We start from the raw sequence: 19,679 nt of genomic DNA on the forward strand, positions 1-19,679 counted from the left end.
CCACCCTGAAATAAAACCCTTCCTGAAAGAACAGTTTAGATTGAAAGTGTTTTTCAGTGGAGTTCAACCAATATACAAAAGAAGTAGGCTTTCTTTACAACAATTGTGGATCTACAAAAACATAAACAAACAAACTCTTTCAATGTTCAGATGTTTGGAAGTGAGCAGTTAAGGGATTCAACCAGTTTACAATGCTGTATAATCCTTCATCACTCATGATCAACCTACCTAACTTTAGGTAGTAACATTTTAAAAAGTCTATTAGTAGCATATTAACATTTGTGGAGATCGGAGTTAAAGTTCCTTGTTTGAGTGTGATTTCTAAGAACCTTGATGAGTGCATTATGATGGCTGTATGTTGGAAGTGAGACGCAGTCTGTTGTGGAGGTTGTCTCTGTGAGTGTGATTATATTTGGAAGATAAGGTGTGAATTGAAGTTGTTTGGGTGTTAATGTTGCTTTAACTAGAGTTGTCTTAGGCTTTGTCTGTACTGGAACTTCGTCAGCAAAACTTTTGTCGTTCAGGGGTATTTAACACCCTCCTCCCCAAATTACACAAGTTTTACTGATGAAAAGTGCCAATGTGAACAGCGCTTTTTCCTGCCGACAAAGCTGCTGCTGCTCATGGGGGGTGGAAGTCTTTTTATCATTAGGAGAGATTTCTCCTGCTGACAAACGGCAGCTACACTGCGTGCCTTTTAGCAGAATGGCTGTGGTGGCACAGCCATGTTGCTAAAAGCGAGGTAATGTAGACAAAGCCTTATTTTCTTACAGTTTGTGTTTGAAAGGCAATATACTTGTGCAATCTTAATTCTAGTTAACAAGGTGGGTTTTTTTGGGTTTTTTGGGTAGGATTAAATTAATTGTGAACTCTTGTTCTCATCTGAAAATTAGGATAATAATTATTTGCCTAGCTCATGTATTGTGAGGATTTATTGATACTTTAGACATGTTTATCATAATTTTCTGATACATTTACGTAGAAAACATCAAGAGCTAATGAAACAGGAAATGGAAACCATTTTAATGAGGCAAAAACAACTAGAAGAAACAAATCATCAGTTAAGGGAGCGGGCTGGAGATATCCGTCGCAGCTTGCGTGATTTGGAATTGACAGAAGATTATTATGAAAAACTGAAATCTCTCCCTGAAGATGAGCTTTCTATCCCTGAATATGTTTCTGTGAGTACTTTGTGTTCTGTATTGCTATTCAAAATATAAATGATCATAGTTTAGTAACCTGTTTGTAAAGGTCATAATGAGTACCTTAATGCACTCTTTCTGACTCACAGTGTACCTGTGAAGAAAGCAGGGAGAAGCCTTTAGAACTCAGGTTCTTTTATCACCACCCACAGGCCGCCTGCACTAGAAATGAGACTCCTATTGCTGGGCCTCTTCCTAATATAATTCAGTCATTAAAAGTGGCATTCAAACAGAAAGAAGAAGCCTTTTAAAACCCAGTCTTTAATGCCTAATAGTTTGAAATGATGAGACCAAGAAGTGGATGAGATTTGTTTTACTTGCATGGTAGGCAGCAGGGAAGTTAAGTGGCAGAGGAAGGAACAGAGTGAGCATATGAGTTTGAAACACACACACTTCCTGGAACAACAATCCATGTTCTCGTTCAGTTATTCTGCCCTGCTAAAATCTAAACAGTGCAGAGATGAAGGATCTTTCCTTGGATCCATAAGAACATAAGAACTGTGGAACTCTTTGCCAGGGGATGTTGTGAAGGCCAAAACTATAACAGGGTTAAAAAAAGAACTAGATAAGTTCCTGGAGGATAGGTCCATCAATGGCTGTTAGGCAAGATGGGCAGGGATGGAACACCATGTTCTGAGTGTCCCTAGCCTTTGTTTGCCAGAAGCTTGGAATGGATGACATGGGATGGATCATTGATGATTGCCCATTCTGTTCATTCCCTCTGAAGCACCTGGCATTGGCCGTGGTCATAAGGCAGGATACTGGGCTAAATGGACCATTGCTCTGACCCAGTATGGCCGTTCTTATATTATATAGTCCTTAGTCTGTAAATTTTCTATACCAGGCTTACAGCAGAAAGTATCTTTTAAACAAGTTTATTCTATCTAGATTTTGAACTAAAGGATATCACAAGTTTAATTTCTAGTATTTTATAGGTTAATATAGATAGCAGACATTAGCTCAGGGATTCTCAAACTGGTGGTTATTACCCCTCAGGGTCGCAAGGTGGTTACATGGGGGTCATGAGCTATCCGCTCTGTGGGGCTGACAGCTTCCATTAAATTTCCCCCCCCCCCACCCCCCTGTTTTTAATGTATGAGGAGGGTCGTGCTTAAAGGCTTGCTGTGTGAAAGGGGTCACCAATACAAATAGTCTGAAAACTACTGCTTTAGCTAGTAAATTGAGTGTTTTGTTTTGGTTACTGTTCCCATTTTTTCCACAAGGTGGTGCTAAGTGATATTTTGCTGTGGCACAGAGCATGTAACCAACATTTTAAATGTAATTTGCAAATGGTTCTAAAAGAATTAAGGAGGTTTACAATTATGTGCTCTCCTTACTACAGGTTCTACAGGTAAGGTAAGTCCCATTTATTCATGATATTGCATGGAAGTTTCTAAAGTTTTATAAAGGTAACAGACACCTGTTGTGGATCAAGTACAGACAGGACAGAAGTACCAGCAAATCTATATTTCCAGACACATAATATCAGCTAGGAGAAAAAAACCCATAAACCTTAAATTACATTTTTCTTTTGCAAAGTGTCTATGTATAAATTACATCGGTGTCTCAAAAATTTGCGTGTACTGAGTATTATGTGCTTACTTTAGTGACTAAAATATAAATTTTGCTATTCTTGTCATCTCTACATACTTCTGTTCCTTATGCGCAGTCAACAGAATTATTTCCTCACTTACACCCTTGAAATCCCATTGTCTTCAATGGGTTTGCACAGAACTTGAATAAACTAAGGGAAGAACTTTTCATGTAGAATTTTTATTATATGAACAGGGAAAAATGCAGTCTTAACTGAGATCCCACAGCTTGTGACAGCTTGAATTTCTAGGACTGCAGCTAGCGAAACCATCTTTTTATTTGTAAAATGAGCAAATTTAATGTAGAAGGAACTGAAACACAGTAAATGTGGAACCCCACAATACCGTATTAGTTTTTCAGAGACGAACTGAAGTTTAAGAGAATCTTGTAGCTTTTCCACAGAGACTAGCCTGGACATTCGAAGTTTTGTGTTGGCTTTCCACTGCCCTTACCCTGCAAAATAAATTTTGAAAAGTATAAAATGCATCTAAATTTCTGTGCCAGGGACAACGAGAAACGTAGACTTTCAGCCCAGTGGTTAGTGTAGTCACACAGGGGGTGTGAAACAGCTGGTTCAAGCCCCCTCTGCCTGATGAGGAGAAGGAATGTGAACAGTGTTCTGCCTCCTCTCACATGAGTGACCTAATGACTGGGCTATGGAATATTCTGATGTAGGACTCCCTCAGTCTCTCCTGTTGAGCTGTTCCATTTTGGATAAATAAATAAATAGACAATGGAGCAAAGGGACTAATCCTGAGTTTCCCACCTCCCAGGTGAGTGCCCTTCCTGCCAGGCTAGAGTCATTCTCACACTCTCAGCCTCAGTGATTAAGTAGTTATATACAGCGGAACAGTTTCAAGAGAAGCGATTGAGGGAGCCTCACATGAGAATATCCCATAACCCAGTGGTTAGGGCATTCACCTGAGCAGTGGCAGACTCCTGTTCAAATCCATTTTCCTCATCAGCCTGGGGCTAGCCTGAACCAGTAGACTCCCACATCCTGGATGAGTACCCTAATCACTAGGCTAAAAGTTATGAGGGAGTGCCGCCTCCTCCTCTTCTTGCATATGGAGCGAGACTGCCTTTGAGCATGCATACTGGATTGAGTCCTGCATGCAAGGTAGGCATTCTTCGGCTTATCTTCCCCCAGTTTGTGACTTGCTCTGGGGCTTAGGCAGCCAGCCACCTAAAGCGAGGCTGGAGTGTGCATGCCTAGAGGCAGAAACATTGGTACCTAGGGAAATTTAGGCACCAAACAAGTTTAGGCACCTGTGCGGTTAGGAGGCATTTGAGCAGGAATTTTGTGAATATCAGTAGCTGCCTAAGGCTTTGTCTACACTACGCAGCTTTTAGCGACATGGCTGTACAGCTACAGCCGTGCCGCTAAAAGGTGCGCAGTATAGCCGCTGTTTGTCCGGGAGAGAGCTCTCCTGCTGACAAAAAACATCCACCCCCAATGAGTGGCGGTAGCTTTGTTGGCAGGAGAGTGCTCCTGCCGACCAAGCGCTGTTCACACCGGCACTTTTCCTCGACAAAACTTTTGTCTTTCTGAGGGGGTATTTTTTTAACATCTCTGAATGACAAAATTTTGTCGTTCACTTGCCAGTGTAGACAAAGCCTAAGTCTCAGATTTAGGTGCCAAAATGGCAGGTAAGTGCCTGAGTTCCTTTTTGAATTTAGCCTTGTTTACCTTCACGAGGTAAAAGGAATAAAATAAATGTGACTTACTTGACCCAAGGAGGCCAGTTCTAGTCTGCAGCAGGTCTCCAGAATGGCTCTAATGACACTATATGTACCATCACATGGAGGACTTAAAAAAAAAAAACAAAAAAAAAACAGGCATGTCTTAATCCCCACTTCTTTGTTGATAATTAAATATAATTCTAAAGTTGGACTTATTTAAAAAAAACACCAAAACTATTCACAGATCATATATAGTATGTATAATATAAAAAGAACTTCAGGACTTCAAAGGTGATAGATGAAATGATCTGTTTTAAAGCATTATAAATGAAAGGGAGGAATAAAGTTTGACTGAAGGTGGATAGTTAAATAACTGTGGTGCCAACCTGTGTGTGTGCTTGTACATGTATGGTGTGCCATTGCATAAGCAAATAGTGCATTCCACCATTCTCTATATTTAATTCGTAGCTTTTCCAAACCACATACTTATGATCCCAGCAGTATTGATATAGAATAACAGATTTATATATATATAATGCACAGATTTGTGCATTTTTTAAAATATATTTTGTATGATTTCAACTTTTCATGTTTCTATATCTTTTAAAAAGGCCTATTTGACTTTGGCTAAAGCCCTTTCAGTAAGGGCTTTTAAAGCCTGCTATAAGAAATCTTTGAAAATAAATTTTATAATGGGATCACTGGTAAGGCCATTCACCATAGAAGCAGGTGTTTGTCAGAATACAAACTACACGGTGTAATTAATCTTGTATCTGTTATAAATGAGAAGCTGGAAAAAAATGGATCTCATTGTGATGATTGGAAGAATTACTCATAAATGCTTGACAGTGCTCATTCTAAAGTAGAGACCATTAGAATTCTTATTTCTTTGGAAGCTGAATTTCCCTTTTTCTTTCTTTTCTCAAATTTAAATAGATAAGCATCAACATTTTGGGAGTCAATATTTTACTTTGGAGCTCCTTTCAATATACACCCCAGTGATTGGTCGTAGTCCTCTTTCTTTCTCTCTCTCTCTCTCTCGCAGCAGAAGGAAATGGAGGATAATTCATGTACCATCTGTGCATCTACAAAGTAGTGCTTTTAGCAGTGTTGGTGATTATGTGTGACTGACAGGGATTATGATTTTGCTCCTCATTGACTTCACCTGGCATGATGAATAAAAACATTTCTGTTCAGAAGTGGTGGGGGGAGAAGGGGTAATGTTGATTTTAAACTTGGTGAGATAATTTTTAGAAGTATGAAGGGAATGTGTGAGAATCATGAGCGACATCAACTGCTTTATGTTAGTTGCGTGTTTAATGGTTGAATGAACATAAAATGGAGTAAGAGAAACTACTATTGTGGTACTCTAATCTGTTGCATCTAATTAGTATGAATGCTTAGTGTGGAAAGAATAAAAACAAGGAACAAAAAATTGAGTCTGAAGGACTATTGAATACAAACAGTGTCCATGTCTACACTACCGGCTAAATCGGCACTGCTGCGATCAATGCAGCGGTGTTGATTTAGTGGGTCTGTGAACATACGCTAAGTCGATGGGAGAGTACTCTCCCGTTAAAGTCTGTACTCCACCTCCCCATAGCGAAAGCTATGTCGACAGGAGAGCATCTCCCATTGACATAGGTTGACTTACAGCGGTGTCTACACCGTGCTAAGTTACACAGACTTCAGTTACATAACTTATGTAACTGAAATAGCGTAACTTAGATTGACTTACAGCGTTACTGTAGATTAGCCCAGTGTAATAGAGTAGTACATGTAAAAAGATATGTAGTAAGTAGTGTATGTGTTAATTGAAAATATTAACTTTTTTGAAAAACAAACATGAGATTTTTAAGTTAGTGGCATAAAATGTTTTAATTGTTCTCATACTAGAATTTATCTGCATTTTTTTTAATATCTGTATTTTTGAGGAGTGACAGTGTTGTTTGCTTTCTTTTCTAGATTCGATTCTATGAAGTAGTCCAACCATTAAGAAAAGAAGTAAATGAACTACAGATGAAAAAAGACAACTTATCAGAAGATCTAAGTTATTACAAGTCCCAGTTGAAGTGTGTGATGGAGGTTTGTATGCTTTAGTAACCCAGCTATGAAAATGAGTAATAAAATAACCCTGTTCTGTCAAATGGGTACATTTCCGTTCCAGTTACCTTTCAGATCAGGTAGGAGACTAGAGGTTTAATAGCGGGGCATTCATTTTTTTTTAATACTTGCAAAGCAATTGTTTTCTCACAATATTAATTTGCATAATATTTGTACTAATAATGAAAATCTGTATCACTGTAATCGGGTGCATATTTAATAAAAATTTTTAAGTAGCAACCAAAACCTAATGGAAAACTTTGACAAATATTCTGTTTGGAAACACATCTGCTGGACTGTCACATTTATTTTTTATTAATTTTTTTAATTTCCTTGGTTTTATTCTTTCCCTATTTTTATTTACTGCTAAAGATTTGAAAACAGGATTGCGGTGCTTTGATGTTCACCTGCTCTTGCTATTTGTTCCTCGACTGAAATAATAATCTTTATGATATCAAACTGGACCCCACAGCAATTAATTGTGATGCCACAAATAAAAGACTGTGACTACAATTAAGGAGTAAGTTACTCAAATTTACTTTAAATCCTGTTGTCTTCCTTCTCGTAAAGAAGGGGAAGAGACACAAAAAAAGCAGAAATATCTTTTTTTTTTCCCAAAGTATATTGAAACATTGGCTGCGCTCAATATCATAAAATTTCTTTTTAAAGAATGCATCTAAGATTTACCCTGTTGTGCACAAAGCTGGAATTAAGATAATTGCATCGCTGTAGTTACGGTTGCGACAACACATTTTCTTTTCCAAATCCTTGATAATAGTTGCTTAGGCTGACTCATTTTACCTTTTCCCCCTGAAACTTTTCATGGCTGGCTCAGCCTATAAATGTGTGTTTTGGGAAAATTAAAGCAGTGTCTGTTCTTGAGTTATCACAGTGTCTTATTTTATTTTATAAATGGACATTAAAAATAGCTTTTGTGCTGTAAATTATTAATTTTAAAATTTCAGCGATATAGACGTGAACCAGTGTTTTTTCTACCTTGTTTGTTTGAAGAAATTTGTATTTTAAATGACTCTAAAGAGATTTGAAAATAATAATGTATTGTGCATGCACAACATTTCTCTACCCCCTCTTACTTCACCTTCCCTCCCCTTCAAAAAAATGCAACTGCCTGCTTTTCTCCTAAAGAACATCCATCGCTGTGTACTTAATATAGTCACATTCAAATAATTATAGGTGTAGGTACTTAAATGTAGTAGCATTTAAAACACCCTTGAGATAAGGGAGAGACTAAAACTTTTATAATGATATCCAATTAAGGACCTTACCCTGTGAAATGCTGAAGGCTCTTATCTCACTTTTTTGACTTAATTCTATTTCTTTAGTGAATTTTTAACTTAAAATAAAGATGAAATAATGCCTTTTATGATCATTTGGTATTGCTTCCATAGTTTAACTTTCTCCTGTCTTTAGATACTATACCTATGCAAATGAAAAACGTTTCTTAAGGTTCTCCTGGCTGTAAAATATTTTCTCTCCTTCTAGTTTAACTAGGCACATTATAAACCAGCAGTTCAATCTTTGTGTAAATTATGGAGGAAATTTAGCAGTTACGGAAATAGAAGTTAATTTAAGACATTTAACCTCAGTCATGATCTGTATGAATCTGTTTCAGTTCAAGGCCTAGCTTGAAGAGACACTCCCACTTATGGGGGCAAATTCAACTGTGAATTAAATTTTGCCATAAAGGGATAAGAAGGATAAAGTTAAAAGTATAAGTTGCATCTCCCTGTTACTTGTTTTTTCCTTTCCTACATCCTTATACTCATTTTATGTGCAGTAAATGCCAGATTGGTACAGATTTCACAACCACTTGTTTTCTGACCACCTTAAATCTGACCTGAATATACATCACCCATGAATCTGGAATTTTTACCCCTTCTCAGGTCTGAATTAAGAGTGATGGTTTTATGATGGAGACAAACGTTAGTTGGATAAGAGGTGGTGACAACCAAACATGTTTTGTTTGTGCTGGAATCCTAATTTGAAAGCTCTTCCCCAATATGTTAACCCATTCTGCTACTTAGAAATAAATTATCCCTTTCTTGTAATACAGTTAAAATTCTGAAAGGTAATCCAATGTCAGATGAATGCTACTAAAAATGGTATTATAAAAATGACAATAACTGCAGTGATGTAAAAACAGATGTAATCAGTCTAAGCTTTATCATCTTTGATTTGTTTTCCCCTGACCACATGGTGGCAGCATCTCTCTATCTATTGACTGACCATCCCAGGGATTTGAAATCTATTGTTTTTCCTTTTATGCCAGTAATTAGAAAGCAGCATCCTGTCTATGTTGAATCAGGAATGTTGTATTTTACTGCCTGTACGCACATCACCATTTTTAAATTGTGAGGCAGCTGGCTGGTGAGATTGAATGCCAAATAAGTTAAATATTGACAGGACAAAAGATCAAACAGTGGAATGCCACAAGAAAAAGGATTTCCCCCTGAGCAACTCTGATATGGCTAGCTATAAATATTGAATGTTCTTAGGTTTGGTAGCTGTCTGTGAGTCAGGTTAGATAATCTGTAGCATGTATTCTGTATGCATGCTTTCTTATAAATGGAGCAAGTTCCACAAAAGCATATGAACCAAAATATAATGGAGTAGGCGGCTTAATGAAGCTAGGGCTGACATGCACTATCTGAATAATGGAAACATTTAGGATCTACATATTGAGCTTCAGGCAAGAAGTTTAAGATTAATTTAGTGATCTGCTGACTACCAGTGTGTTACCATATATTGTGTTCTAAAGGGCTAAGAAAAAACAAGGAAAAATGCAGAATGAATATTGACGAAAGGATTAAGAGGAATAAAGGCTCTTAGAAATACCATTCAGGAAGTTATGCTTTAGGCAGACTAAGCTATTGGAGTGAAATTTAATGGCCTGTGATACACAGGAGGTCAGACTAGATGATCTAAAGATCCCTTTGACTTTAAACGCTATGAATCTATGAAACCTAACAGGGAAGTATGTGAGTGAGAAAAGTCACAATCAACTAATTAAAATAAGAAGAGGAAAAATGTAGGCCAAATATATATAGCTCAGTATTTCTTTATAGTAAGACATTTATTAGGTTGTGAAGTAGTCTGCCAAGAGAAGAGGTGGAAGCCTCATCATTTGGACACACGAAGCTAGACTACAGATAATGCAACAAAAGTCTTTTTTGGTTTTATTCTCACAGTTACCACATCGTTAAGTCAAGTAAATATCAGTGGAACTTTGATTATTTTAAAACGTGTTTTTACTTTTAGAGCTATGAAGATGAGCGAAGAAGTCGTTCAGAGCTAGAAGTTAGATGTCAACGTTTGACACTAGAACTAGCAGATACCAAGCAGATGATTCAGCAAGGTGACTACAGGCAGGAGAACTATGATAAAGTAAAACGGTCAGTGCATCTCCAGAGTACATATGCTCAATGATATTCATAGAAAATTATGTCAATATTTTTGTTAATCAAGGTGATAGCCCTTAATGTGAACTCCATTTTGTTTTTTGGCTCAAGCCTGCTCACAGATATATTGTGGATGAATTATTCCTCAACTTGATAAGTAAATTGTTCAGCTTATGGCTATGTCTGGTTCCTCAAGAAACACTGAACAAAATTTTCAAACTTGGTTTCCTGAAGCTAGGTGCCTAAAGTTGAAGTGGCCTGATTTTTCAGGAGAGCTAAGCAAACCATTCCCAATGAAGAAAAGAGCTGCAGGTGCTGAATGTTTTGAAAAATTAGACCACTTAAACAGAAATGGTCTGTTTATTCAAGTGTTCTGACTTTTCCGAGATATTCAGCATGTGCAGTTCTTGTCATCTTCATTGGGACCTGGGGTTGCCTGGCCCTCCTGTAAAAATCAGCCTATTCATGTACCTAAATATGATGTTTTCTAGGAGCCTAGCTTTAGGTATCCAGGTTAGAAAATTTTGGCCCATGATTCTTTCCTATTTATTGAAGGACATGATAGAATCCTTCCTGGTTTTCTTTAATCCATATAGTTAGTGTTGCATAGCATAGTGGGCTCATTTTATTTGCATTTCAGCTAAACAAATATTAATATTTTTATTAGTTTAATGAAATACAGTCCCAAAATGCCTCACAGAGTTAAGTAATAAAGGGCTTTGTGCTCCCCTTCATGCTGCTAGAGGGAGGAGAGATGCCCGCAAACCAATGCAAAGGGGCAGGCCTAGGGATCCACAGATTTGGAAATAGAGTTCCCCTGTGGTTCCTGTGTGAGCACAGATTTAAAAGATTCATTGTGACGGGATCCTTATAGTTACCTCAGGAACCTATTTTTTCCCTTATTTCTAAAATGTAACTACTGGTGTTCGTTCATTTTATGCTGTGAGTGCCTATCCTGTAAATTACAATTGCAAAATAACGCAAAAATATATATATTTCAACCCAGCCCACAGATAAGCTTTGCTGTGTCCAGAAGGTTAAAAAATCTGGAAGATCAGTGGGGGCTTAAGTTCCAACACTGAGGATTCCATACAGAAAAAACAACTTGCCATCAGCCCTCCTCTTGTCTTGTTTATATTGAGCAAGATCAGGCACCTCTGCTGATCTTAAGTGTGGCAATATGTCATTGAGAGAGTTGATCTCTCCGATAGCTAGGTCTTGAACCATTCTTGGCTTATAAATTAAAACCAACAGTTTGAATTCTACCTGAAAGTTCATTGGAAACCAATATATGTCATGGATCACTGATCTACTGTGCTTCTAATATGCAACTCCATTTAATAAGCAAGTCGCATAATTTTGTACTAGCTTCAGCCTCTGAAAAGTTTAGAGTGTTGCCCTATGCGGAGTGCATTATAGCAATCTAATCTCAAGGTGGCAAAAGTGTAAATAATTGTGGCAAAGTTTCCATTTGGGAGAGTAGGTTGCAGTCATCTTGCTAAGTGCAGATGGTAAAAAAGCACTCTGGGCATGGGTGCTACCCAGGAAACCAGGAGTAGAACATGATCTAACTGCGTGTCCACATTGAACTCAGTTTTACAAAGTCTTCTGGCTCCTTACCCTCTTTGCCAACTTTATGTCAGTCTTGTTTGGGTTGCATTACAGTTGGCTAGTTTTTATCCCAGCCCCAAGCTGGCACTGAATAACTTGTTCCGCAGCCCTGACTGAGTCAGATATTATAGAAATGTAGACCTGGAGAATCATAGGCATGCTAAATGCATTATAACCCATGTCCCCTCACTAACTTTCCCAGCAATATCATACATACAGTATGTTGAACAAGAGGATGATATAGCTCCATGTACCACTTTAGAAGAGAGAACCTTCTGGACAGAGGAACAATTGTTCACAACAATCCTTTGGGTTCTCTCAGAAAGAAGGGGATGAAGTCACTCAAGCATTTTCATTCACTACTGCAGCTGTCTGCAAAAGAGTCAACCAAATGTCATGGTGGGTTGTATCAAAGTCTTCTGACAGATTTAAAGAATAGGCATAGACGCTTTATCGTTGTCCATTGTTAAAAGGAGACAATAATATGGCCCAAAGTTAAATTTGAGAAATACAAAAGCAGAGCGAGAAGAGAAATGTAGTGTAGATATGTTTTCAGATGAGTTTTCAGATGAGAAATATGAAAATAGTTGAAAGTTGAATAGTAATAAGGTTAGATGGCACAAGAAAGCAGTTCCAGATAACAGGAAATGAAGAAGTGAAGGACTTGCACTAATAGTGGCTACATTGAATGAAGGGAAAGAGACACCAATGTTAGATGAACACAGAGGATGAATGAAATTAAAGAGATACACGAGGTTTGAGGACTTATTTTCATTTCATTGAATGAATCTCATAATATTCTGGTTTTGTTTTAATAGTGAACGAGATGCATTTGAACATGAATTGTCAGAGCTCAGAAGAAAATATGAAATATTAGAAGTGTCGCACAAAGCACAAGCCAAAGAAAGAAATGACTTATCAAAAGAGGTAAACTTGTAGCTCTTTGAGTGATTGTCTGCATGGATTCTATTCCTGGTGTGTGAAGTAAGATTATTTTTAAAAGCAGTGTCCATTGGGGCCATTTCTGCACACTACGTACCTTTATGCTCTCCCACCTGAGGACATAAGGGGTGAAGTGGGCCCAAACGCTCCTCAGTTCCTAACTGCTACAGCCAATGGCAGTGAAATGGAACCCCATGCAGTGTCCATTTAATCAGTGACATTTTCCTTAGCCTTGTGCATATTATTTAGTATAGTTACCATTGCTAGTATTTTTCATATAATTTTTTTCTTTTTTATTCTCCTGGCAAATAGATAAAGATATAATTAAGTTTCGGTTAGCCTAGAAATCTCACCCACCCCTTTGTATAGGGGATGCTAGCATTATAGTAGAAGCTATGTCACTGGGGTTTAAGACATGTTCCTCATGTGATTCTGTGCTGTCTGTTAACAACAGACGCTCCCAGTGCTCACTCTGTCTTGGAGGAGGACACGTCCTTGAGCAATTTCTATCTCGTTCATTCTCCAAATATACTCGGAGCGAGGAAGGTGTGTCTGGAAATATTTCTGCTGTGGCAATTAATGCAAGCATCCTCATATACTCAGCAGAGCTACAGCCAGCCCTTTAGACGTCAGATCTGCCTCTCTCTGTTAAGGTCCCATTGAGCCATGATTCCACTACTAGCACCCAAACCACATTCAGAGGCCTCGTTTGGACCACTGCGTCGGCATCAATGTCTGGTAGGGGCAGAAAGGAGCACTGTTTCAAAAGATGAACCCAGATTCAGGTCACCATCCCTGGTGCATGACAGACTGAGACAGAAGTATCACCATCTTCCAAGTCAGCACATACAATACCCTCTGAATAAGTAGAGCATGCTAACCTGGGTACCTGGAACCTTGTCACAGAAGGATTCTGTGAAAATAGCCACAGCACCTTTCGGTTGATTCTGACTACCTTTGTGGTACCCACTACCTTGGCACGGACTGTCTTTGCACCTAAGCCATTCACGGTAGAGGTCCAAATACCATAGTCACTTTTCCTGGAAAGAGTAAGGCTGGTGACAGCCAAACTACCAACTTCAGAATCAACTCAGAGGAGATATACTTGTTCTCAACTGCTATATCTTTTCACTCCAAAGAGGCTTGCCCTGCACATTAATGATGGTCTACTGGAGCCTACAAAAGACTGTCTTGCATAAACCTACCTTCATCTTGGCCACATCAAAAAAAGAACTAAGGAGATATCAGGTCTCTGCTAAGGGATTTGACTGTTTATTTTTGTTTGCATCTGACACTGGATTCTTTTGTACTGGCAGCAGTTCAGGAAAGATCAAAACATTGGGGACCTCATAAATTCACACGGAGGAAAAAAAACACGCAGAGAAGTGGGATCTCTTTAGCTAGTGAATACACTCTTCAGATAGGTATAGCTAACTCTCAGGCCTTCCTTTCTTAATATCATTTTGTAAACTGAACCATGTTGTCTCAATTTAAGAACACCAGAAGGAGATTCCTTCTGCCATGACAGATTTAGTTTATTTTCTGCAAATCACTACAGCCTATGCTGGATGCATTTAAAATTGCATTGTACCCATTGGCCACTGCAGTAGTCATGAGGAAGTTTGCCCTCAGTCCTTGGGGATCCTCTGGGACGGAAAACAACAGGTAACATATGAGGGTAACAACTTGTTTAGCAATGGAACGGGATAAATTATGACTCCTTTGTCATATACTGTGTCACATGACCGGAATGTGAACAGTCAGGCCTAGTGGTTGGAGTGGGAGTCGGTAGCCAGGAATTGGAGCCTGGAGTCAGAACCAGGTTAATTAATGTGAGGCAAGGCTGAGAATAAACAGGCACAGGAGCTGTCACAGCCATGGATGAATGCTTTGAGCAGCTGCTGAACAACTGCTGCTGCTGGGCTTCTGACTCTTCCAGCCAAACAGTCAAGCATCCTTCTAATGACCAACTGTACTCGTTAGGTTGCTCAGAGACTGGTGCAGGCTCTGATTTCTGACTCTATCCTTCCCTCCACTTGAGGGTACTTCCTAGGGGCCTCAGCACTTGGGTTCTCAGGGGTACTTCTGATAGAACTCTTGTAATAAGTCCAAGATGTGGGTATTCTCTACTGGTTCCCAGACCGCTCATCCAATTCATAGCCTTCCTCATCCACCACCTACTGGAGCCTTCCCCTAAGTCACCGACAGTGGATTTGGTGGACCAAGTACTCCTCCTATCCATGGAATGGTATGTGGGGTGAGGGGGAGAGTTGGTTACAGAGGTTTGTGTATGGGTTCTCGGTATAGGGCTTTAAAACTAAGATGTAAAAGATGGGATGGATCTTCAGGGACTCAAGCAGCTGTTACCTGAAAGCCACTGGGTCACCCATTCTACAATCTTGAAAGCGCCCAAGCATTGGTAGTCTAGTTTGACAGGTGGGTGGCTTGATATAAAGTTCTGGGCAGAGAGCCACACCTTGTCCCATATGGCCAGATTGGTCTTGGTCTGCTTGGTGTTTTGTAGGCTTCTTTGGCAGACTGCAGATGTTACTTGAGCTCCTGATGCACCTAATGCAGGTTGAGGGTGAATCCACAGTGGCCGGTACTGGGGAACTTATGTGCAAGTATGGGTGGAAGAGGGGTAAAAGCCATAGTTTGCAAAGTGTGAGCAATGTTGAGGCATGGATAGCATTATTATATGTGAATTTGGTGTGGCACAGCAGGGGAAACCAGTCATCCTGATGGTAATTGAAAAAGCAGTGAAGATACTGCTCCAAGATTTGATTGACCCTCTCTGTTTGCCCAGTAGTCTTCGGGTGATGGGCAGATGAGAGAGACTGAATGCCAAAGAGTCTGAGAAATTCTACCAGAATCAGGAGATTCTGCTCTGATAAAATACCATGGGTTACCCAAGGGCAGTGGGACAAATTTATCAGGAAGAGCCAATCTGTCTCCCATGCTGTAGGAACATGGGATACAGTGTGACATCTGTGTTAAGAGGTCGAGCTTCCAGGGTTGGTAGCTAGTTATAAATTAAAGCAAATCTGAGCAGGAAATTAAGCCACCATAAATGTGAAACGCCAGTTCCGTTTTTAGAGTCCCTTCTTAAAGTAGAACTGCATTTCAAGTTTGAAAGTCCATATTAAGCTTAAATGTGAAATGAGTGTTTTAAATTTGGGCAAGTTTAAAAGGGAAAAAGTAATGTTTACTTTTTATAATGGAAATGTGTGTATATGTGATTAAATCTAAAAAAAATAACTTGAAATTCAAGACAGAATGTCTTATGTCAGTCCTATTTTTCTTTATAGGTTGCAACTTTACAGCAGTCTGTTAATTTACTGCAAAAGGATAAGGATTATCTTAATCGTCAGAACATGGAGCTCAGTGTTCGCTGTGCCCATGAAGAAGATCGCCTTGAAAGACTTCAGATTCAGTTGGAGGATGCCAAAAAAACTAGAGAGGAAATGTATGAAAAATATGTCACATCCAGGCAAGTTCTGATATTCTTCCGTCTTTATAAAGCAGACAAATGAAATTAATTTTTCTCTGAAATAATTTATTAAATGAATTCCATTATAATGTATATGGTCAGTTTCAGAGGAATCTGTCAAGATCTTTGTGCTGAAATCAGAATTTAATTTAGTATCTTCATTTTCCATTGTAATACATTAGAAAAAATGCATTAACAAATTAAGATTAAGACAAACCTGTAGAAGTAACCCTTCCTTGTGGGTTTCTTTATAGCAACTATTCTCTTACCTGTGTACAGAGGATTTACTCTGAAAATGCCAGTTAATGCAAAAATAAATTGAGCGTGTAAATTGGTACCACCCTGCCCGAATGACTTCAAACTAAAACTATGTTTTTCATATTGAAGGGTTTTTTTAACTGTTTATTTAGGAAGTTCTAACAGGTTTGTAAAGTGTTGCCAAGTAAATATCAAAACCAAACAATAATCATTACAACAGTGAGCTTTTGTTTAGAGCCGGGGTTCCCAAACTTGGTTTGCGGCTTGTTCAGGGTAAGCCCCTGGCGGGCCGTGAGACACTTTGTTTACCTGAGCGTCCACAGGTACAGCCGCTCGCAGCTCCCAGTGGCTGCAGTTCGCCGTTCCCAGCCAATGGGAGCTGCGGGAAGTGGTGGTCCGGCCCATGCCGCTTACTGCAGCTCCCATTCGCCGGGAACGGTGAACCGCGGCCACTGGGATCTGCAAGCTGCCGTACCTGTGGATGCTCAGGTAAACAAAGTGTCTCACGGCCTGCCAGGGGCTTACCCTGAATAAGCTGCAAACCAAGTTTGGGAACCCCTGGTTTAGAGGTACCACAAAGTAATATAGTCATCAGATCTCTCTATTTAACATGGTGTTACCATATGACACAGCAAGCATCATGACAATATCCATGACACACAATTTCTAGTGATGAATGGGAAATTGAGAGAAATCTCTGATCAGACTTTTAATAGATCAGGCATGTCTCTCAAATATTAATAATAAAGATTAGACAAGTGTGTTGTTTTTTGCTGGTGAATGTACTCTGAGTATTGAGTACATGGTATTCCAAATTTATGAGTATGTATTTGTCCTCTGTTTCTGGGTATGTAACAGGTACCTTAATTTTAGTTTGAAAAATATTTGTATTACAAAGTGTAACTTGTCCTACTACTTCCAAAATTTTGATTTAAAAACTAACCTTTTTTGTTTTAAGAGCACAAAACCAAAAAGAGTAAGAGTTAGGCAATTTTTCTTAATACAAGTTGCTTAAAATGAGCAAATTTTAGAGCTGAGATGAGGTGAACTGGTAGACTTTGTGCAGTTGCATACTCAGTTCTTTCATTCTCTATGCTTGCTTGTAAGCAGTAATGCCTATTTGCTTTTATAGGCACAAAACTAAAAGAATATAAACAAAGGAACAGACCGTTCTTTCATAGTAGCAATGTGACTTAAATAAGTGGCTGTGAAGCAGAAACAGTTTTGAAAATGTACATAAAATTAATTTAGGGCCAAATTATACCCTTTGACACCTCAGAAAGAAGCTGGAACAGGGAGGTGGGCACTCCAGAAAGGTTGCAGTTACCTTGAAATGCTCCCTGTAGGTGGGACAGCTTTGAGGGTGAATGTGGCCCTCCTAAACCTACAGATCAAGGGGATGGGAATCTATGCTCCTGTTCCCTCTTTTAACTGGTAGCGTGACTCCTGTAAAATCCATACAACTGATAGGCTACGAGCATCTCTACAAAATCCTCATCACAGAAATGGAGACAGGCCTGGATCTTGAGCTGCTGCTGGTTTAGGCAGCAGCAATTTATGTGCAGATATCCACTACCTAGGGAGAGGAGAGTGACTTTTCTCCTTCCTTACATCAAAACTTAAGACTTCCAACCCTGCAGAACTTCAGAGAATGCCCTCTTCTATGCATCATCTATCCTCCTCCCCACTTTCCGAATCAAGAGTTCTGCTGCCTTCAGCTTTGGAAAGTAGAGTACAGACTGTGACGGGTTGGATCATAGAAACCCCCTTGGGACTGCCAACTGATGTGCTGAGACCATCTCTGAGCCCATTTTCCCTGGCAGCTTGGGATTTCAGAACCCTGCCTGGTTGTGCCAGACACGCTTGCCTGCTACAAACACAAACTTGAACTCCGTCCCTCAAAAACTGCAGGCTAAACTGAAAACTGCTTAAGAAGTGTTCCTGTCTCCAGCACTCAGATGCCCAGCTCCCAATGGGGTCCAAAACCCAAATAAATCCGTTTTACCCTGCATAAAGCATATACAGGGTAAACTCAAATTGTTTGCCCTCTATAGCACTGATAGAGACATATGCACAGCTGTTTGCCCCCCCCCCCCCCCGCCCCTCCCCCGGTATTAATACATAGTCTGGGTTAATTAATAAGTAAAAAGTGATTTTATTAAATACAAAAAGTAGGATTTAAGTTGTTCCAAGTAATAACAGACAGAACAAAGTGAATTACCAAGCAAAATAAAATAAAACACGCAAGTCTAAGCCTAATATAGTAAGAAAACTGAATACAGATAAAATCTCACCCTCAGAGATGTTTAATGAAACTTCTATCACAGACTGGACGCCTTCCTAGACTGGGCACAATTCTTTCTCCTTGTACAACTCTTGTTCCAGGTCAGGGGGTAAGTAGGGGATTTCTCATGACAGCAGCCCCCTTTGTTCTGTTCCACCCCCTTAGATATATTTTGCACAAGGTGGGAATCCTTTGTCTCTATCTGGGTTCCCATCCCTCCCTCTAAATGGAAAAGCCCCAGGTTAAAGATGGATTCGCGTTCAGCTGACATGATCACATGTCACTGTAAGACTTCATTATGCACTTGCCAGCACACAGGTATACAGGAAGACTTACCAGTAAACAGAGCCCTCTACAGTCCTGGTTAATGGGAGCCATTAAGATTCCAAACCACCATTAATGGCCCACACTTTGCATAATTACAATAGGCCCTCAGAGTTATATTTCATATTTCTAGTTTCAGATACAAGAGTGATACATTTATACAAATAGGGTGACCACACTCAGTAGATTATAAGCTTTGTAATACCTTACAAGAGACCTTTTGTAGGAAGCATATTCCAGTTACATTGTATTCGCACTCATTAGCATATTTTCATACAATCGTATAGAGTGCAACGTCACACAGACCTTAATATTTAGAGTATTTTGGGAGATTTAGTCTTTGTTCAGTAAGAGTAACCCTATTTTTGTATTCTAATGGAACTGTGCATTATAAATATACATTCAAAACAATCAGCCAACATAGCCCCTCCTATTTTTTTGTTTTAATTAGGTCATTAACTCTCTGCAACCTAAGATTTTCCCACTGAAATGAACTCCTTTGTAGGAGTGCTTTGAGATGTATGAATGAGAAGTGTTATGTAAATGACATGTTTTGTTGTTTATATCCTAAATATTTCTGAAAGTCCTGAAGACTGTTTTGAAAACTGAAAAAAACATATCAGGCACCACTTATGCAGAGTGAAACATGTTAGCTTAATATACCACCTACATTTCAGAAGTAAGCAAAAGAGGACATAGCATAGAAGTGTAATTTGTGGATTAATTAACGTCTATGTTTCATATATGATGTTTGGGTGACCTAGCTCTGA

The 19,679-nt window shown here is 39.1% G+C and overlaps 1 protein-coding gene across 5 annotated transcripts in view; it reads left to right on the forward strand.

The window, feature by feature from the left end:
* The window catches only part of PIBF1 (progesterone immunomodulatory binding factor 1), a 165,296-nt gene that overhangs the window by 6,471 nt on the left and 139,146 nt on the right, over positions 1–19,679 (forward strand). For all 5 annotated transcript variants that reach the window (XM_043533820.1, XM_043533839.1, XM_037895180.2 and 2 more), the window contains exons 4-8: positions 983–1,181; positions 6,444–6,563; positions 9,861–9,994; positions 12,430–12,538; positions 15,862–16,043. In XM_043533820.1, coding sequence (XP_043389755.1) covers positions 983–1,181; positions 6,444–6,563; positions 9,861–9,994; positions 12,430–12,538; positions 15,862–16,043 — 744 coding nt within the window. The remainder of the gene's footprint in view (positions 1–982; positions 1,182–6,443; positions 6,564–9,860; positions 9,995–12,429; positions 12,539–15,861; positions 16,044–19,679) is intronic.

This window comes from Chelonia mydas, chromosome 1, assembly GCF_015237465.2.
Source record: "Chelonia mydas isolate rCheMyd1 chromosome 1, rCheMyd1.pri.v2, whole genome shotgun sequence".
Taxonomy (NCBI): domain Eukaryota; kingdom Metazoa; phylum Chordata; order Testudines; family Cheloniidae; genus Chelonia; species Chelonia mydas.